Raw genomic sequence first — 17874 nt, forward strand, 5'->3', positions numbered from 1 at the left:
ATTACTCTAAACGCAACACTTCAACAACAGAAAAAACTTACTTTGCCCATATAAACTTGCACCAAACTGAGATAACTGCCCTGATGTTGATGGTGATGGAGATGCCAGCATCTAGGGAAAAAAGCATATACAGTCAGAAACAAACAAATCATCCAAAGTTTCCATTAGTGGATCAAAGAAATGGACTTAATAATTTACACAGATCCATAGTACACAAGCTTATAAACCCAACTTAGCCAGAAAGAAAATGAAAGAATCAAAAATTGTCAAGTCAAAAAGATGGAATTCCACAGGTGTGTAATTATAAATGTTAAGAATTAAATGGATTTGTCGCCCCGTTAATGAAAATTCAGAAAATTGTATAAACGAATTTTTGAACTGAGATTTTAACTATTAACCCAATGGTTCCCAAATTGAGATCACATCCTCCAAATACCTAATCCAGAAGTTCTACCCGGACAGTCCTGGACCTAATGCATTGATACTATCATCTAGTAAGCATGAACAATGAATCCAAAATGCTCTTATTACCGCCAAGCAGTTCTTGCAGCCAAGTCAGGGTCTGTACATTGACTACACACAAGCCAGAATCAGACAAGCATAACTCAGTGGCTGACTGAATGTAGACAAAGCTGGTAAGTCATTAAACTGGACCAGGATTTAGTACAGACTCCTTACCTCAGGCTAACATCACTGAATGAGAGGGGTTGATTAAAGTGCATGCACATAAGGGTTTGGTAGCGAGGTGAACAGAAGAACAAGGTATGCTAATTATTGTGTGAGTACATGCACATCTGTATATAAATGAAGGATAAGTGGAGGGACAATTTATAGTGTGTGGTGGTGGAGAGAGGGGTTTCACAGAGTCTTCTGTATCTAGGGTATACAGGCAGCTTGGCTGAAATGGAAGGAGTACATAAAATAACTTCCAACAAAATACTTTAAAAGTAAGGATTTTTCACAGATCAACATTAAAATCATTTAAATATGGAAACACAGAAGAAATGTAAAACTTGACAAATTAAGAATTATATACTGAATCTTACTATACTGGTGTACTTTATTGCTTGCATTGGGGTCGTGTTACTTTTCAGTTTTAAAACAGGGTCACATCAAAATAGTCTGTGGGTAAAGTATTATGTTAACCAATGAATTTGAATCAGAAGGTTGTCGCTCAAATCATACCATAAAAGTTCACCATATAGATTTACAATTTGCAGCAGTACAGGACAAGATATTGGAAATGCAGTAGTTCAGCCAGTGTAGTAAATTACTACCTCAACTGTCTTTTCTATGATTCCATTTGACAAAGAATGCAGATCTCCTGGAATGTGGATATTGTTTCTGGTCAACCAACATTACAAAACCAATATTTAGCAGTGAAATTTGCCCAAGTTTATTATATGCAAATTTTGCCTACAAAACGAGATGATCTGCATCTTCAAAGTAATCCACTGTATAAAAGTACTTTGGGACATTTTGTAATATTTACTACTTAAATGTATGTTTGTTTTATTCCTGAATAATACCAGCCCAAATCTCCACAGTTCAAGGTTCTTTTTTCATCACTATTGTACATTTTGTTTGGATTCAAGATTTGTCACTCAATACTATTGTTTTGCCCTGCTTCTTCAGCAACATGAAGGAATCAGAATTGTGTTCCTGGACTCGTACACTTTGATTTATTTTAAGTTATGACAAGGCTTCATATTCAATGTTACTTAGAAAACTTAAGTTTTGAAGAATTTGTAGAAAGTGGATTGGTTTTAGGTTTTGTGGAAATATCTGGAATGGATTCTTTAAAAGTGATTATTACTTACTATGGACACTGGAGATGGGCTTCTGGTAAATCATGGTTGCTTTGCCGTGGACCCCCAGCTGGAGTCATTTTGAACATTCTTAACTGGTAACTGACTTGGAGCAAAGCCCGTTAATGACAAGATGCATTGAGGGGAAGCCTTCAGAGAACAAGCTGAGAAGGACCATAAGACTAAGATATCAGAGCAGAATTAGATCCTTCAGTCCATTGAGTCTGCTCCACCACTTGATCATGGCTGATATATGTTTCTCAACCCCATTCTCGAATCTTCTCCATAGAATCTTGATCCCCTTACTACGTGAGAACTTATCTATCCCTGTCTTAAACATACTCAATGACTTCGCTTCCACAACTTTCTGAGGCAAGAGTTTCACAGATTAACCACCCTCTGGGTGAGGAAGTTTCTCCTCATCTCAGTTCCAAAGGGTCGTCTCTTCATTCGGAGGCTGTGCCCTTGGGTCCCAGTCTCTCCCACTAGTGGAGACACCTTCTCGGTCTCTGCTCTATTCAGACCTCTCAGCATTCTCTAAGTTTCAATAAGATCATCCCCATCCTTCTAAACTACATCAAGTACAGACCCAGAGACCTCACCCTTTCCTCCTAAGACAAGCCCTTCATTCCTAGGATCATTCTTGTAAACCTCCTTTAGAACCCCCTCCAATTGCTAGCATATTGTTCCTTAGACATGGGGCCCAAATACTACTCACAACATTCCAAATGTGGTCAGACCACAGTCTTATACAGTGTTAGCAGTACATTTTTGCTCATGTATTCTAGCCCTTATGAATTAAATGCTAACATCACATTTGCCTTCCTAACTGCCAAGTGAACATGTATGTTAACCTTAAGCGAATCCTGAACTAAGACTCCCAAGTGCCTTCAGATTTATGAAGCCTTTCCCATTTAGAAAATAGTCTACATCTCTATTCTTCTGATCAAAGTGCACAATCTCACACTTGCACACATCAAATTCCATCTGCCACTTCTTTGTCCACTATCCTAACTTATCCAAGTTCTTCTGCAGCATCCTTGCCTCTCCACTTACCTTTGTGACATTGTAAACTTAGCAACAATGCCCTCAGTTCCTTCATCCCGATCATTAATGTATAATGTGAATAGTCGTGGTTCCAACATTGACCCATGCAAAATTCCACTAGTCACCAACTGACATCCTGAAAGAGACCCCTTTCACCTTGCTCATTGTCTTCCAGAGAAAGGCCTGCATAGAATAAGCAGAACTGGGAGAAAATTTGCTAAGAACAAGCTGAGCTGGAGGAAGGCTTGTTAAGAACAAGTTTCCAAATGGATGTCTCCCATTTCTGAGAAGAAACCCACTTAGAGTTTAGGGTGAAACTCTCATGTTCTTTGAAAGACCAATATAATCTTGAAATAATCTTTAATATCCTGAGCAAGCTGTATCTGCCAGACTTCAGCGAAAACCACCCCAGAATGCCTATAGTGTGAAAGCAGGCCTTTTGCCCCATCGAGTCCACACTGACTCTTCAAAGAGCATCCCAGCCAGACCCATCCTAGCCCTGGAACCCCGCATTTCCAATGGCTACTTCACCTCGCTTGCACATCCCTGGACACAATGGGCAATTTGGCATGGCCAATCCACTTAACCTGTACATCTTTGGACTGTTGGAGAAAGCCAAAGCACCTGGAGGAAACCCATACAGATAGAGGGAGAATATACAAACTCCAAACAGTCAGTTGTCCAAGGATGGAATTGAACCTGGATCCCTGGTAGCGGTGCTAACCACTGAACAATGCGACCATGTGTGAGTAGTGATGATCACACAAGTCAGAACAAGGCAACAGACTTGAGAGCATTCAATTTATCTTTCTGCCTTCAAGAATAACCCATTGGCAAATTTGTTTTATTTCCAGAGCACTAATCTCCATGGAAAAGGAAGTGTTTTGGGGATATCTAGAGGAATAAACATTTATACTTCTATATTACTGATAGTATCTCAAAGATTATATCGTTATTAAATAATTTTTGTTTTTATAATAAACCTCAACTGTGTTTATTTAAAAAAAACTGACTGATAGATCTTGTTAAAAACCTGTTACAGATAAGTTATTGACTTCATTATCTTGGAAATAAATAACCTCCAGCCTTAATTTTAACCAAGCTCAAAAGATAAAGAATAAGCTGTTTCAGGGTGATTTAGGTGGAAGTTTAGAGCTATGAACCTCTTTCTGGTTTTTGTATTTTTAAAGTATGCATTCCAAACTCATAATTATAGAGGCATCTTTATAAAGGGTTACCATGAAACTTGATGCAATGTGGCAATGAAAGGAACTTCAACACTGCACAAGATGCATTAAAAAGCTATGTTTGATGTCCTACTCACATGCAATTTATTAGTCCTCTATGCTGAGGCAGAGAACAATAAGCTAGCTGTTTTGAAATTAAAACATGAACTATCAGAGTCGCCCAAGATCGAGAAAATTCAGTGATCAACATGCTTGGACCCAAATATATGCATTTCATTTTAATCATTGTGGAAGAAAAGTTGGCTGTTTCTAAAACTGGAAATCTATTGAATGGTCTTCTACTGATGTCTGAGCTACAGGCAGGAAATAAAAAGGCCGCAGCAACATGGGCATAAGCACAGTGCCTATTAAACTAAAATTAACAAGGCTGACATCCACTGTTAGTTGTCAGTCTTTTTGACAACATAGGAAACAGTGCAAAACAAAAATTCAACATATTTTGGCCTGATATAAACTATCCTGAATTGATGGAATAATGGGGCAATTTCTACAAGTAGCTTAACTTGCGACACTGATTCAAAAAACACATCCTCTTTCAAAAATGAAGTATAAAATAGGCTTTTGGATCATGTCCCTTACTGCTGAATCTGATAAGATTTCCTACCTTCAAAATAGCAGTGCAATTTCTTCTTTGCTGCTGATTAAGACAAAAATTCATAAAAACTATGTAGATTTTAGTTAATGGAGTTAAGAAAAGTTAAGCTATTTATTAATTGCATTTAATTTGGTTTTCTCATCTACTCACCAGAGAACAAAAGCAACAGGTTTAGCCATTCAACAGCTGAATTCCAAACAGTACTGGCATAACAAACATATCATTATACAGAGCCAGACCAGTCACTAGATTTGCAAAGCCACAGGTAAATTGAGATTTTCTGGAGGTATTACAAAAGTTTAGAGAGTTTCTGCCTTGAACTCCAAAGCTAGCAAATTTTCACTTCACTGAACAAGTTTCAGTCCAGGTTATTTTGTAAAATGAGGTTCTATGTTTCAGGCTTTCTGCCCCCTCCTACAAGCGTATTCTTTAGCACACATGAGCACAAATACACCAAATACTGAAATAACAACATTTCCATACTTCCTCTCATTTCTTTTATTTGTTTCCTGACCTTTTATTAAATCGATACTTAAAGTGTAATTAAACAAGTGATAGTTCCCACTTTGATTTCCTACTCCATTCTCAGTTTGTGCTTTTTTTTGAAAAACAATGTTATCTTCTGCTTTCCAGACTGTTATTCTTCTGTTGTTTGTTTTGTCATTGTACCGTGCCATTTTACCTATTTTCTCATAGATTGACTTAGAGAAGTCAGGGCAAATTACTTTCTCTCAATACAATATTGCTTCAGACCTAAAATAAGCTGCTTAACTTGCAGCTAAATAGGTGCTATGTATTTGCAGACTCTACTTAACTTCATTCATGTCCACTTTTTAAATAGCTTCCATATGTTTTCTGGAGATCTTGTAAATAAGAAAGACCACAGATTTCCACTCTGAAGATCCATAGATCCACTCAGAAACAAAGGAATACAGTGATGGGGAAACAAATGAACTTAAAAGTGGGTTGCAGCACAAAGATATTCACATGCAGTTACTTGGTTATCTATAACAGAGCTAAAAATTAAAAATTTCAAAATTCTTACTATTACCACCTTGTCAACAATATGGCATTCACAAAGAATGTCAAAAAGAAACACTGTACTGAAACAAATTTTCTTGAAGAACTATGCAAAGTCAAGGTTTTTAGTGCAACATCTTAAAACATAAAACCCAATAATCAGCTATCATTTGCTCCACTGACAATATCAAAACTGAATACAGCCAACAGGATTGCGAAAAATGCTTAGTGCTGCATCTGTAATGAGTTCACCACAGGCTCTGTCAACCCCATAATATCCATAAAAATACCAGACACAACCAGAAACCAACATTCAATTAAAATTTATGAATTTTCCATGTGTAAACATCACTAAACAATACTAAATGGATGAATTCCCCACTATCCTTTTTCAGTTTCCGAGTCTATATATTATTTTCACCAAAGGCAGGGAGGAAACCCACTTAACACGTTTCCATATGCTGCTGCACAACATCACATCTCTTTCTGTTGGTGTTTAAACAAGCCTTAACAAAATGATTAAGCTGCTCAGTAAAGGGACAAACTATTTTAAACATTGATGTATTTTAGAAAGCAGAATATAATACCATTTATACTAATATAAATATGTACATAAATAATAAGACTCATTATTTACAGGACAATGCCACACAGTACATCAAATGGTAATAAAAATACAATGCAGCATATGTTGAACAGCAATCAATGGAAACAGACAGGCTTGTATGCTGGACCCAAAAGATATACATGAAGCTGCAAAGCTCAACTTATGTCCAACACTTAATGATTGGCCAATCATTCTTCATCAAGCATCCTGTAGGTCAAACATAAACTCATATTTCACGCAGTAAGCAATTTTGGAAACATTTTACTATGATCCCATCATTGAAAAGGTTATAATTGCAGAATGTATCAAGAATTTAAAGTTACAAGGAAAAAGATCCCACCTTCCAGTGTATCACGAAAGAAAGACAAGTAAAATCGTACATCTATGTATTTTATACATTTCACAGCCACTGGATGTCTCAAAGCGCTCACTGATCAATATGCATTCCTTTGAAGTGCACTAACTCTTGAAATATCAGAAACGCGGTAACTAATTTTTGCACAGCAAACTCCTACAAACAGCAATGTGATAATTGTCAAGGTATTTTAAATAATGATTGAATTTGGCAGGGTAGGAGGAATGCAGATCAAGGGAGCATAATCTTAAAATTATAGCTATGCCATTCAGAAATCAGGAGGCACCTTCTTCCTGCAATAAAAACCACAAGTCATGAAGGGATTTTTGTAAGAGTCAAATGAAGTTCAGTATAATAGCTAGAGTTTAACAAAAGGCTCAAAACTTTCCAAAACAAACATAAATGATTTACATCAAGCCTACATTTTAAAATAGACAAATGAATTCAAGTGGCAACTACTATATCTTTGCTCTTTTTCATTAAGGCTTGTATACCTTGGATCTTCACTATTTTCACATAATCCCTGCAACTAGCATGTCACAGTCATCTGTGAATACTTTAGGAGGTTTAAAATGCCATAAGAGTCAGATTTATGATTATCAACAGGAATTGATCAAAGAAAAGTGCTTCCTATCTTCTAGTACATCACCTTGAAAACAAAGGAGAGCTAAATATATCTGCCTCCAATTGAATATTGGGAAGACTGAAGTCGCTGTTTTCACAGTCTGCTTCAACACTATTCCTGAGCTACCTATTCCATCTCTTGTTCTCACAACAGTCTGGGACAAAGTCAGTCTATTTGCAACCTTGGTATCATACATGGTCCTGAGAGAAGCTTCCTCCAAATCATGCTACCAATAAGATCACTCACTTCAATCTCCATAACATTACCTGACTACCCATTTCTCAGCTCATCTGCCACTCAAACCCTTATTCAAGCCTTTGCTACCTCTAAACTTGGTAATTCTAGCGTAACCCCTGATCTGGCCTCCCACATTCTACCCTCAGTAAACTTGAGGTTATCCATGTCTTAACATGCCCTGTTCCTCTACGACCTCACCTGCAACGGTTTCTGCATAAACAACGGCTTGATTTTGAGAACGTCATCCACGAGTTCAAATCCCTCCATGGCCTTAATACACCCTATCTCCACCAACCTTTGACTCTTTAGGGTCTCTATGCTCCTCTCAATCTGGTCTCTTGGGCAATTACAATTTTACTTCCAACAGTTCAATAACCTAAGCTTCAATCTCTGGAATATGCTCCAACACCCCTCTGGATTAGAGGTGCTGGAAAAGTACAGCAGTTCAGGCAGCATCCGAGCAGTAAAATCGATGTTATGGGCAAAAGCCCTTGATCAGGAATACAGGCAGAGTGCCTGAAGGATGAACACCCCTCTTCCTACCTAGCTCACTTTCCTCATTTGAGATACACTTAAAATTTATCTCTGGCTATAAAAGGGGGAACATGACTTCTGCATGGATTCTACGTGCTGCATCCTTTGAAGTATCCTGTGCCGGGTTTGGATGGATTCCACATAGGAAAAATGGCCATTACAAAAAAAAACGGAAAAAAGGTAGGCAATTTATTTGCTTAACTGGTATCAGCAAAAGGGGTGCCAATTCTGACTAGAAGATTTGGGTCAATATCTCATGTGACTTGGTGTGGTATTTTGTTTTATAAAATTCCTGTGAACATGTTAAAAGAAGCTGGTCTTACAGTTGTTGAAACAAAAACTGTTGCTTTAAGAGCAACTTTTACATTAAAAACTCTTTGTAAGGATGTTTGAAGCAAAGGATTCTTGTGCCTTACAATGGAACACAGGAAAAGGATCAGCCGTTCAGCTTTTCAGGGTGATCCACTGTTGTATTAAGTTGTGTAAAGCCTTTGACAAGGTTCCACATGGTAAATTAATTAGTAAAGTTAAATCACATGGGATTCAGGGTGAGCTTGCCAATTGGATTTAAAAAATTGGCTTTATGGTGGAGATAAAAGATGGTGGAGGATAGTTTTTTGGACCGGAGACCTGTGACCAGTGGTGTTCCACAGGGATCGATGCTGGGTCCACTTTTGATGGTCATTTATATAATTGATTTGGATGAGAGTATAGGAGGCATGAGTAGTAAGTTTGCAGATGACACCAAAATTGGTGGCATAGTGGACAGTGAAGCAGGTCATCTAAGATTATAAAGAAATTTTGATGAATTGGATCAATGGGCTGAGGAGTGGCAGATGGAATTAATTTGGATAAATGTGAGGTATTACATTTTGGCAATACAAACAAGGACAGAACTTATACAATTAAAGGTTGGGCTTTGGGTAGTGTTGTAGACCAAAGAGACCTAGGAATTCAGGTACAGAATTCTTTTTGAAATATGCATCGCAGGTAGACAGGGTAGTTAAGGTGTTTAGCACATTTGCCTTCATTGCTCAGACCTCTGAGTATAGGAATTGGGATGCCATGTTGAGGTTGTACAAGACATTGGCAAAGCCTCAACTGGAGTACTGTGCAGTTCTAGTCACCCTGTTATGGGAAGGATATTATTAAACTGGAGAGGGTTCAGAAAAGATTTATCAGGAATGGAGAACTTGGAGATATAAAAATAGACTGGAAAGGCTGGGATGTTTTTCCACTGGAACGTTGGAGATTGAGGAGTAACCTTATTGATTTTAATAAAATCATGACGCAGCAGCAGAGTGGTTAACAGTGCTGCCTCACAGCACCAGGAACCCAGGTTCAATTCTAGCTTCGGGAAACTGTGTGGAATTTGCACATTCTCCCCATGTCTGCATGGGTTTCTTCCGGTTGCTCCGGTTTCCTCCCACAGTCCAAATATGTGCAGGTTGGTATATTGGCCATGCTAAACTGCCCATAGTGTCAAGGGATATGGAGGTTAAGTGGATCAGCCATGGTGAATGTAGGAGTTATGGGGAAGGGTAAGGGTTAGTCTGCGTGGGATGCTCTTCAGAGGGTCGGAGTGGACTCGAACTGGATGGTCTGCTCCTACACTGTTGGGATTCTAAGAACGGCATAGATAAGATGAAATGACAAGGGTCTTCTTCCCAGGATGGAAGAGTTCAAAATTTGGGGGCATATTTTTAAAGTGAGAGGAGAAAGGTTTAAAAAGGACACAATGGCCAACTTTTTTTTTAAACACAGGGAGTGGTTCATGTGTGGAATGAACAGCCAGACAAAGGTGAAGGATGCAGGTACAGTTACAATATTTAAAAGACATTTGGATAAATGTGTGAATAGGAAAGGTTTGGAGGGATATGGGGCAAGTGCAAGCAGGTGGGACTAGTTTAGTTTGTGAACATGGTCAGCATGGACTAGTTCAATTGAAGGGTCTGTTTTCACGCTGTATGACCCTATGACTCAAACCAATCTTTGCTGTGTCCCTCAACAGCCTGAAGTAATAAATAAGTTGAAAATTTCAATTGGCCCAGCATGCATGGTGATTAGTGGGAAAGAGTTTCAGATTTTCACTACGCGGACTTAAAACACACCTCCTGATTTCATTACTGAATAGCACAACTCTAATTTTAAGATTATTCTCCAACACTTTGCACACCCCCAGGAGAGGGAATATCAACACTGTCAAAGGCTTGTGGCAAGTAATATTCATATCACTCAAGCACCGTGCAATGCCCTCTCCAACAAGAGAGAATCTAACCATTGTCAACATTAAAATGGCATTACCATTACTGAATTCCCCACTATCAACATTCTGAGGTTACCACTGGACTAACCATATAAAAACAGTGGCTCCAGGAGTAGGACATATAGAGTTGTAGAGATGTACAGCAAGGAAACAGACCCTTCGGTCCAACTCAATCATGCTGACTTGATATTCTAAATTAATCTAGTCCTATTTACCAGCATTTGGTCCATATCCCTCTAAATATTTCCTATTCATATACATATCCAGATGTCTTTTAGATGTTGTCATTGTACCAGCCTCCACCACTTCCCCTGGCAGCTAATTCCATACATGCACCACCTTCTGCGTGAAAAAGTTGCCCCTTAGGTCCCTTTTAAAACTTTCCTCTCTCACCCTAAATCTATGCCCTCTAGTTCTGGACTCCCCCAACCAAGGGAAAAGACCTTGTCCAATTACCCTATCCATGCCCCTTGCTAGCAATCTTGCAAGTATCTCATCTGACTCCTCAGAGCCTGTCTAACATTTACAAGACATAAGTCAGCAGTGTGACGAAATACTCTTCACTTGCCTGGATGAATGCTGCTCCAACAAGAAGCTTAACACCATCAATGACAAAGCAGCCAGCGTGATTAGCCCCACATCCACAAACATCCACTCCTTCCACCACCAATGCTCAGTAGCAGCACTATGTACCATATACAAGATGCACTGCAGAAATTCATCAAGGCTCCTGGGATAGAACCTTCCAAACCCACTATCATCAAGGCAGACAAGGGCAGCACAATACATGGGAACACCACCACCATTTCTTCACTGCCACTGGGTCAAAATCCTGGAATAGGACTGAGGATCTACCTATTGCAAACAGACTGCAGCAGCTCAAGGAGGAAGCTCATCCCACTTTCTCAAGAGTAACCAGGAATGGGTAACAAATGCTGATTGGCTCAGCCAGCAATGTGAATGAATGCATTAAAAAAAGCAAAATCTTTACTTGAAATACCTTGATTAATCGCCAGCATCACTCTGGTGAGTCTATGCTGTAGCAATCCAACAGCTTTTTTTTTGAAGTTTGCAGTTCTGAACATTTTGGTTTGATGCAGTAACGGAAAATTGGAAAACCACTTTCTCACCTTTTATATTCCTTTGAGATAATGACCAGCATTCTATTAGCTTTTCCTGCATATTAGATTTTCACAAATCTCAAAAATCTATGACCTCAAAAAATGTCCTAAATAGAAGATGAATGCTTCATTCAGAGCTACCAAAATTGCATCAATTCTTGCCCATAATATTTAACACTCAATTAACACCACAAAGAGATGATTTGTGGTTATTATCATATTGCTGATTGCAGGATTTGCTATCTTTCCTGTTATAACATTTTGAAAAGTATGTCCTTGCCAGTGAGATGCTTTGAGATGTCCAATAATCAAAAAAACGAGTACATAAATGCAAATTTATGCTATATATACACAGGCTGGGGCTGTTTTCCCTGAAGTGTCGGAGGCGGAGGGGTGACCTTACAGAGGTTTATCAACCTACATGGCATGGATAGGGTAAATAGACAAGGTCTTTTCCCTGGGTTGGGGCAGTCCAAAACGAGAGAGCATAGGTTTAGGGTAAGAGGGGAAAGATTTAAAATGGACATAAGTGGCAAGCTTTTCATGCAAAGGGTGGTGGGTGTATGGAATGAGTTGCCAGAGGAGGTGGGGGAGGCTGGTACAATTACAAGATTTAAAGGGCATCTGGATGGGTACATGAAATGGAAGGGTTTAGAGGGATATGGGCCAAGTGCTGGCAAACAGGACTAAATTAATTTAGGCAATCTAGGCAGCATGAATGAGTTGGACTGAAGGGTCTATTTCCGTGCTGTATATCTCTATGACTCTCAGTTCATCATTGTAGAGAAAGTAATCTATTCTGTCCTTGACAAATCAAAAGTAGGCAACCTTGCACTTTCTACATATTGAAATTTATCTGCTTATGTTTGCCAAACCCACTTCCAGGTTTCAAATTTATATATTCAACAGCTTGCTACCTCATACATGTTTACATATTGTAAAACACTCAGTAAATTATTTTGATATGGACTAGTGTGCTGATTCCAATCTGCAGTGGCATGTTAAAACTCCATTACAACATGCTTCATTCATTACACAACAATTAGTTTTTGCATCTACTGTGTACAATTTACCACTTCACAGCTGTCACTAGGGGGCCCACATACAACAGTAGCATGGATAGGAATCAAAGAACAAAGAAAGCCATTGAAGTGAACTTGTATAAATTGTGCATGGCTTTAAATCATCAGAATGGGAATATCAAAATTACTGTACTGGAAATCCGTAAAATAGGGGAGTTAATTGAACAGGAATGCAGACAACAATGTGGAGCGATTCCAGATTATGTTGGGTGGAGCTCAAAGAAAACAGCTTAGAAAACATTCCGGAGTCTGGACATGAGAATAAAATGGAAAATGCTTTCAGCTATGTAATATAAAGACACAGGAGAAAGTGAGGACTGCAGATGCTGGAGATCAGAGCTGAAAATGTGTTGCTGGAAAAGCGCAGCAGGTCAGGCAGCATCCAAGGAACAGGAGAATCGACGTTTCGGGCATCAGCCCTTCTTCTGGAATGGCTGATGCCCGAAACGTCGATTCTCCTGTTCCTCGGATGCTGCCTGATCTGCTGCGCTTTTCCAGCAACACATTTTCAGCAATATAAAGAGACAGGTTGGTAACATATCAGAAATGGAATGAAAATTGGTGCAAGGGCAGGATCCAGCAAAGAATATGAAGGAAACAAGGTAACAAACTGAAGGAATGACAGCCATTGAGTAACTTTTTAAAGGTTTAACTGGAGGGGGAATTGGGAATTAGGAATTAAAAATTGAAGATTTAGCCTTTTTTCCAATTTGCAAAGGAGAGCAACTCAAAGATGAACATCAGGATGATGCTGTTCACGGCACAATTAACTGATTAGAGATACGTGGTCATACTTTGAAAGTCTGCTCAACATATTTGCTTTTTTAAAATTCATTCATGAGATGTGGGCATCGCAGGCTGGCCTGCAATCTTAAGGTCCATCCTTAGATGCCCTTAAGATGATGGTGGTGAGCTGCTTTCTTGAACCGTTGTAGTCCACATGCAGTGGGTTCACCCACAATGTCATCAGGGAGGGAATTCCAGGATTTTGACCCAGCAAGAGTGAAAGAATGGTGATATATTCCCAAGTTGAGGTGGTGAGGGGCTTGGAGGGGAACTTGCAGGTGGTGGTGTTCCATGTATTGACTGCCCCTATCCTTTTAAATGGAAGTGGTAATGAGTTTGGAAGGTACTGACTGAGGATCTTTGATGAATTTCTTCAGTGCATCCTTTAGATAGCAAATACTGCTGCTACTGAGCGCCACTGGAGGGGGGAGTGGATATTTGTGAAAGTGGTACCAATCAAGCAGGCTGCTTTGTCCTGGCTGATGTCAAGCTTCTTCAGTATTGCTGGAGCTGCATTCATCCAGACAAACGGGGAGTAATCAATCATGATCATTCCATCTTTAGATGACAGACAGCCTTTGGGGAGTCAGGTGGTAAGTTACTTGTCACAATATTACTTGCAATTGCCTCTGACCAGCTATTTGTTTCATGTGGTGAGTTCAATTGGGTTTATGGTCAACAGTAATCCTAAGGAAGTTGATAAAAGGGGATTCAGCGATGATAACACCATTGAATGTCAAAGGATGGTGGTTAGTGGCCTCTTATTGGAGAAAGTCATTGCCTGGCATTTAGGTGGCGTGAATGTTACTTGTCTTGTTAGCCAAAGCCTGGATATTGCCCAGATTTTGTGGCATTTGACCATGAACTGCTTCAGCATCTGAGGAGTCATGAATGGTGCTGAACATTGTGCAATCATCAGCGAACATCCCCATTTCTGACTTGATGACATTGGGAAGGTTATTGATGAAGCAGTTGAAGATGATTGGCCCTAAGGAACTCCTAATGAAATGTCCGAATCCAGCAACCACAACAATCTTATGTTTCAGGTATGACTCCAATCAGCAGAGAATTTACCCCTTGATACCCATTGACTCCAGTTTTACTACAGTTTCTCGGTGCCACACTGGGTTGAATGTGATCTTGATGTCAAGAACTTTACTCTCACCACACCAATGGAATTCAACTCTTTATAGCCTTGGTTCAAGCATGCCAAATGTGGTCAGGAGCAGAGTGAAACTGGGCATCACGAAGCAGGTTATTGCTGAGCACCTTCCATCTTGTTATTGATGATCGAGATTAAACTGATGAGCTGGTAATTGGCCGAGTTGAATTTGTGCTGTGTTGTGTGTTTAGGACATATCTGGGCAATCTTCCACCTTGTTGGCTAAATGCCAGTGCTAAAACTGTACTGGAGAGCTTGACTAATGGAGTGGCAAGTTCTGGAGCACAAGCCTTCAGTATTATTGCTGGAATGTTATCAGGGCCCATAGCCTTTGCTGTGTCCAGTGCCTCCAGCCATTTCTTGATATCATGAGGAATGAATGGCATTAGCTGAAGTCTGGTCTCTAACGATGGGGACCACTGGAGGAGGCGGCGATGAATCATTCATTCAGCATTTCTGACTGAAGACTGCTGGGAATGCTTCAGCCTTATCTTTTGCACTGACACATATTGGGCTCTTCCATCATGGAGTTGTTTAATTGTCCACTACCATTCATGGCTGGATGTGGCAGGACTGCAGAGCTGAGATCTGATCTATTGGTGGGTCATCACTTAGCTCTATTACTTGCTGCTTATGCTGTTCGGCATACAAACAGTTCTGTTGGTGGCTCATAGATTGATATCTCATTTTAATGTACACCTGGCGCTGCTCCTGGCATGCCCTCCAGTACTCTCCATTGAATCAGAGCTGATCACCTGGTTTGGCGGTAATGGTTAAGTGGGGAATATGCCAGGCCATGAAGTTGCAAATTGAGCTGGAGTACAATTCTGCTGCTGTGGATGGCTCTCATTCTCTCATGTATGTCCAGTCTTGAAGTGTCAGATCTGTTCAAAGTCTATCCCATTTAGCACGGTGATAGTACTATACAACACTGTGACAATACTATGGTTTTAAGAGATTTATTTTGCCTTGACTATTTTTTAATGAAGAAATGCCAATAGAGAGGTGTTGAGTGGTCTATTCATAGCCACTAGAGTAAACAGTTTGTGAAACCTTGAGATTTTTTTAAAAAATTGGAACACAAACAGCTGAATTGGTGGGGTCAGGCTCCCGCAGAACCAGGATATTTAGTTTTAGTAATAGCAATTGCTGGGGTCTTGAAACTAGGTCTGGAAGCTATAGTACATTTCTCCCTGCTACTCTCGCTCTGAATTTTCCCTTGATGTGTTTCCTACTGGACAGTGGAATTGAATGAGCGACAACCTATTTTTCTGAGTTTGCCTTTGCCCAGGGTGTAGTTATAGAATATTACTATATTTGGGACAGTTAATCAGTAGTTAATATATTTTATTAAGCATTTTGATAATTACAGTGAAGCCAACTCCTTCGTTTTGATCTTACTTTGTGTGTAATTGTGACTATAGTGTATGAATAAAGTGCATTTTGCTTCAAATTTGGTAGTTTGACCTATCCAATTGCATCCATACTGCAATGCCTGGCACTTGCCTTTAAAAGAAGAAAAAATTACAGTCTAGAATGTCTTCTTAATATATTTTGAGGGGGTTTGGTCTGGTCCAAAACAACACAATGGAAGGCTGAATTTTGCCTCTGCAAGGACTGTGCGGCAATTTTTCTTACCGGTCCTATCATGTACAGATGCAAATGCAGCTGAAGATTGGTAAGGATGAAATCAAGTACGCTTTTCCCTCTTGTTGGTTCCCTTACCACCCATGGGGGTCTGTTCAGTTATCAAACTCTGTTGGTGCCTCAAATAAATGTAAATATAATCTTGTACAAATAAAAGATGTCTTTGGTTTGTTGGCTGGATAGAATCAAACTCTGACGTTTGCTTGTTTTCTTCATATGCTACTGTACAGAATCAAACTGCTTTGTATGTATACAAAGATATTTCATGAATAAGGTATATTTTTTAAATAGAAAAAACCTGCCACAGACCCAGTCTAGCAGCTAATGGGGGAGGACTGTATATGGTAATCAGCAGGAGGTTTCCTTGCCCATGTTTAACCTGAAGCCATGAGACTTCATGGAGTCCAGAGTCAACTTTGAAGACTCTGAGGGCAACTCCCTCCTGACCATATTTATTGTGCTGCCACCTCGGTCAGGCCTGTACGGCCAGTGGGACAGGACATATTCAGGGATAGTAACAGTGTGTCTGGGACATTACCTGACATTGCCAGGATTATGCCCATGTCAGGCTATTGTTTGATTAGTCTGCAAGACACTTCTCCAATTTTGGAACTTGCCCCCAGATGTTAGTAACAAAGACTTTGAAGGGTCGACAGGGCTGTTTCTGCCATTGTCTTTTCTGGTGCCTAGGTCAATGTGGGGTGGTTTATCTGGTTTCATTTCTTTTTTTTATTTCATAGCGATTGATACAACTGAGTAACTTGCTAGAAAACCACATTACTATGTGGTCTAGAGTCACATGCAGACCAGGTGAGGACATTAGTGAGCCAGATGGCTTTTCTGACAATTGACAGTGGTTTTATGGTCATTGGTGGATTCAAATTCTGCCATCTGCTGTGCTGGGATTCAAACCCAGGACCCTAGAAAATTAACTGAGTTTCTGTATTAATAATCGAGCATAAAACCAGTAGACCATTGTTTCTCCTTCTGGAAACACAGATTAATTAACAACAGCAGAGCAGCAAGGACGGGACAGTAGCAGTAGGAATTTGCTTTATTCACAGAAGGGTAACTATACCCTGACAAATACAGAAAAACTGGTGTTTTTCAGTAAAAAAAAACACACAAGTCATAAATACAACAAAAACAGAAAAGTGCTTGAAAAACTCAGCAGGTCAGGCAGCATCTGTCAAGAGAAATCAAAGTTAACGTTTCAGGACTGGTGACTCTGAACATTAACTTTGATTTCTCTGCACTGATGATGCCAGACCTGCTGAGCTTTTCCAGCAACTTATGTTTTCATTTCTGATTTACAGCATCTGCAGTTCTTTAGGTTTTTATTTAGCGAATCAAAAATGCATACTGAAGCTCAACTGCACCTGACAGGAAAAAAAAGTACTACAGAAACTCAAGTTCATTAAGTTGTTAGTGCAATGAATACAGAAAATCTACTAATGTATTTAAAGATTGAAAAGATGTAGTCCAGTTATAACTGTCACTGGTAATACTTTAAGAATCAAATAAATAAGCATTATATCACTCTCTTATGGGATCTTTTCAATTACATCACACATCATGCAACATTCAGATCTTAAGACAGAACCAAACATGGTGTCTAATTCTGTGTTTTCCCATGTAGAATGGAGTGTAATTTCACAATCAATAAAGGAAGTCCCAGCTTAATAGATATTCAAATACAATAATGCTACAATTTTGTTGATATTCTTTGAATTGT

General features: G+C 39.4%; 1 protein-coding gene across 5 annotated transcripts in view; it reads right to left on the minus strand.

Annotated features, from left to right (window-relative positions):
- cnot2 (CCR4-NOT transcription complex, subunit 2) overlaps positions 1–17874 on the minus strand; it is a 145050-nt gene that overhangs the window by 64379 nt on the left and 62797 nt on the right. For all 5 annotated transcript variants that reach the window (XM_072551693.1, XM_072551692.1, XM_072551691.1 and 2 more), the window contains one exon: positions 42–111. In XM_072551693.1, the coding sequence (XP_072407794.1) occupies positions 42–111 (70 nt within the window). The remainder of the gene's footprint in view (positions 1–41; positions 112–17874) is intronic.

This window comes from Chiloscyllium punctatum, chromosome 32, assembly GCF_047496795.1.
Source record: "Chiloscyllium punctatum isolate Juve2018m chromosome 32, sChiPun1.3, whole genome shotgun sequence".
NCBI lineage: Eukaryota > Metazoa > Chordata > Chondrichthyes > Orectolobiformes > Hemiscylliidae > Chiloscyllium > Chiloscyllium punctatum.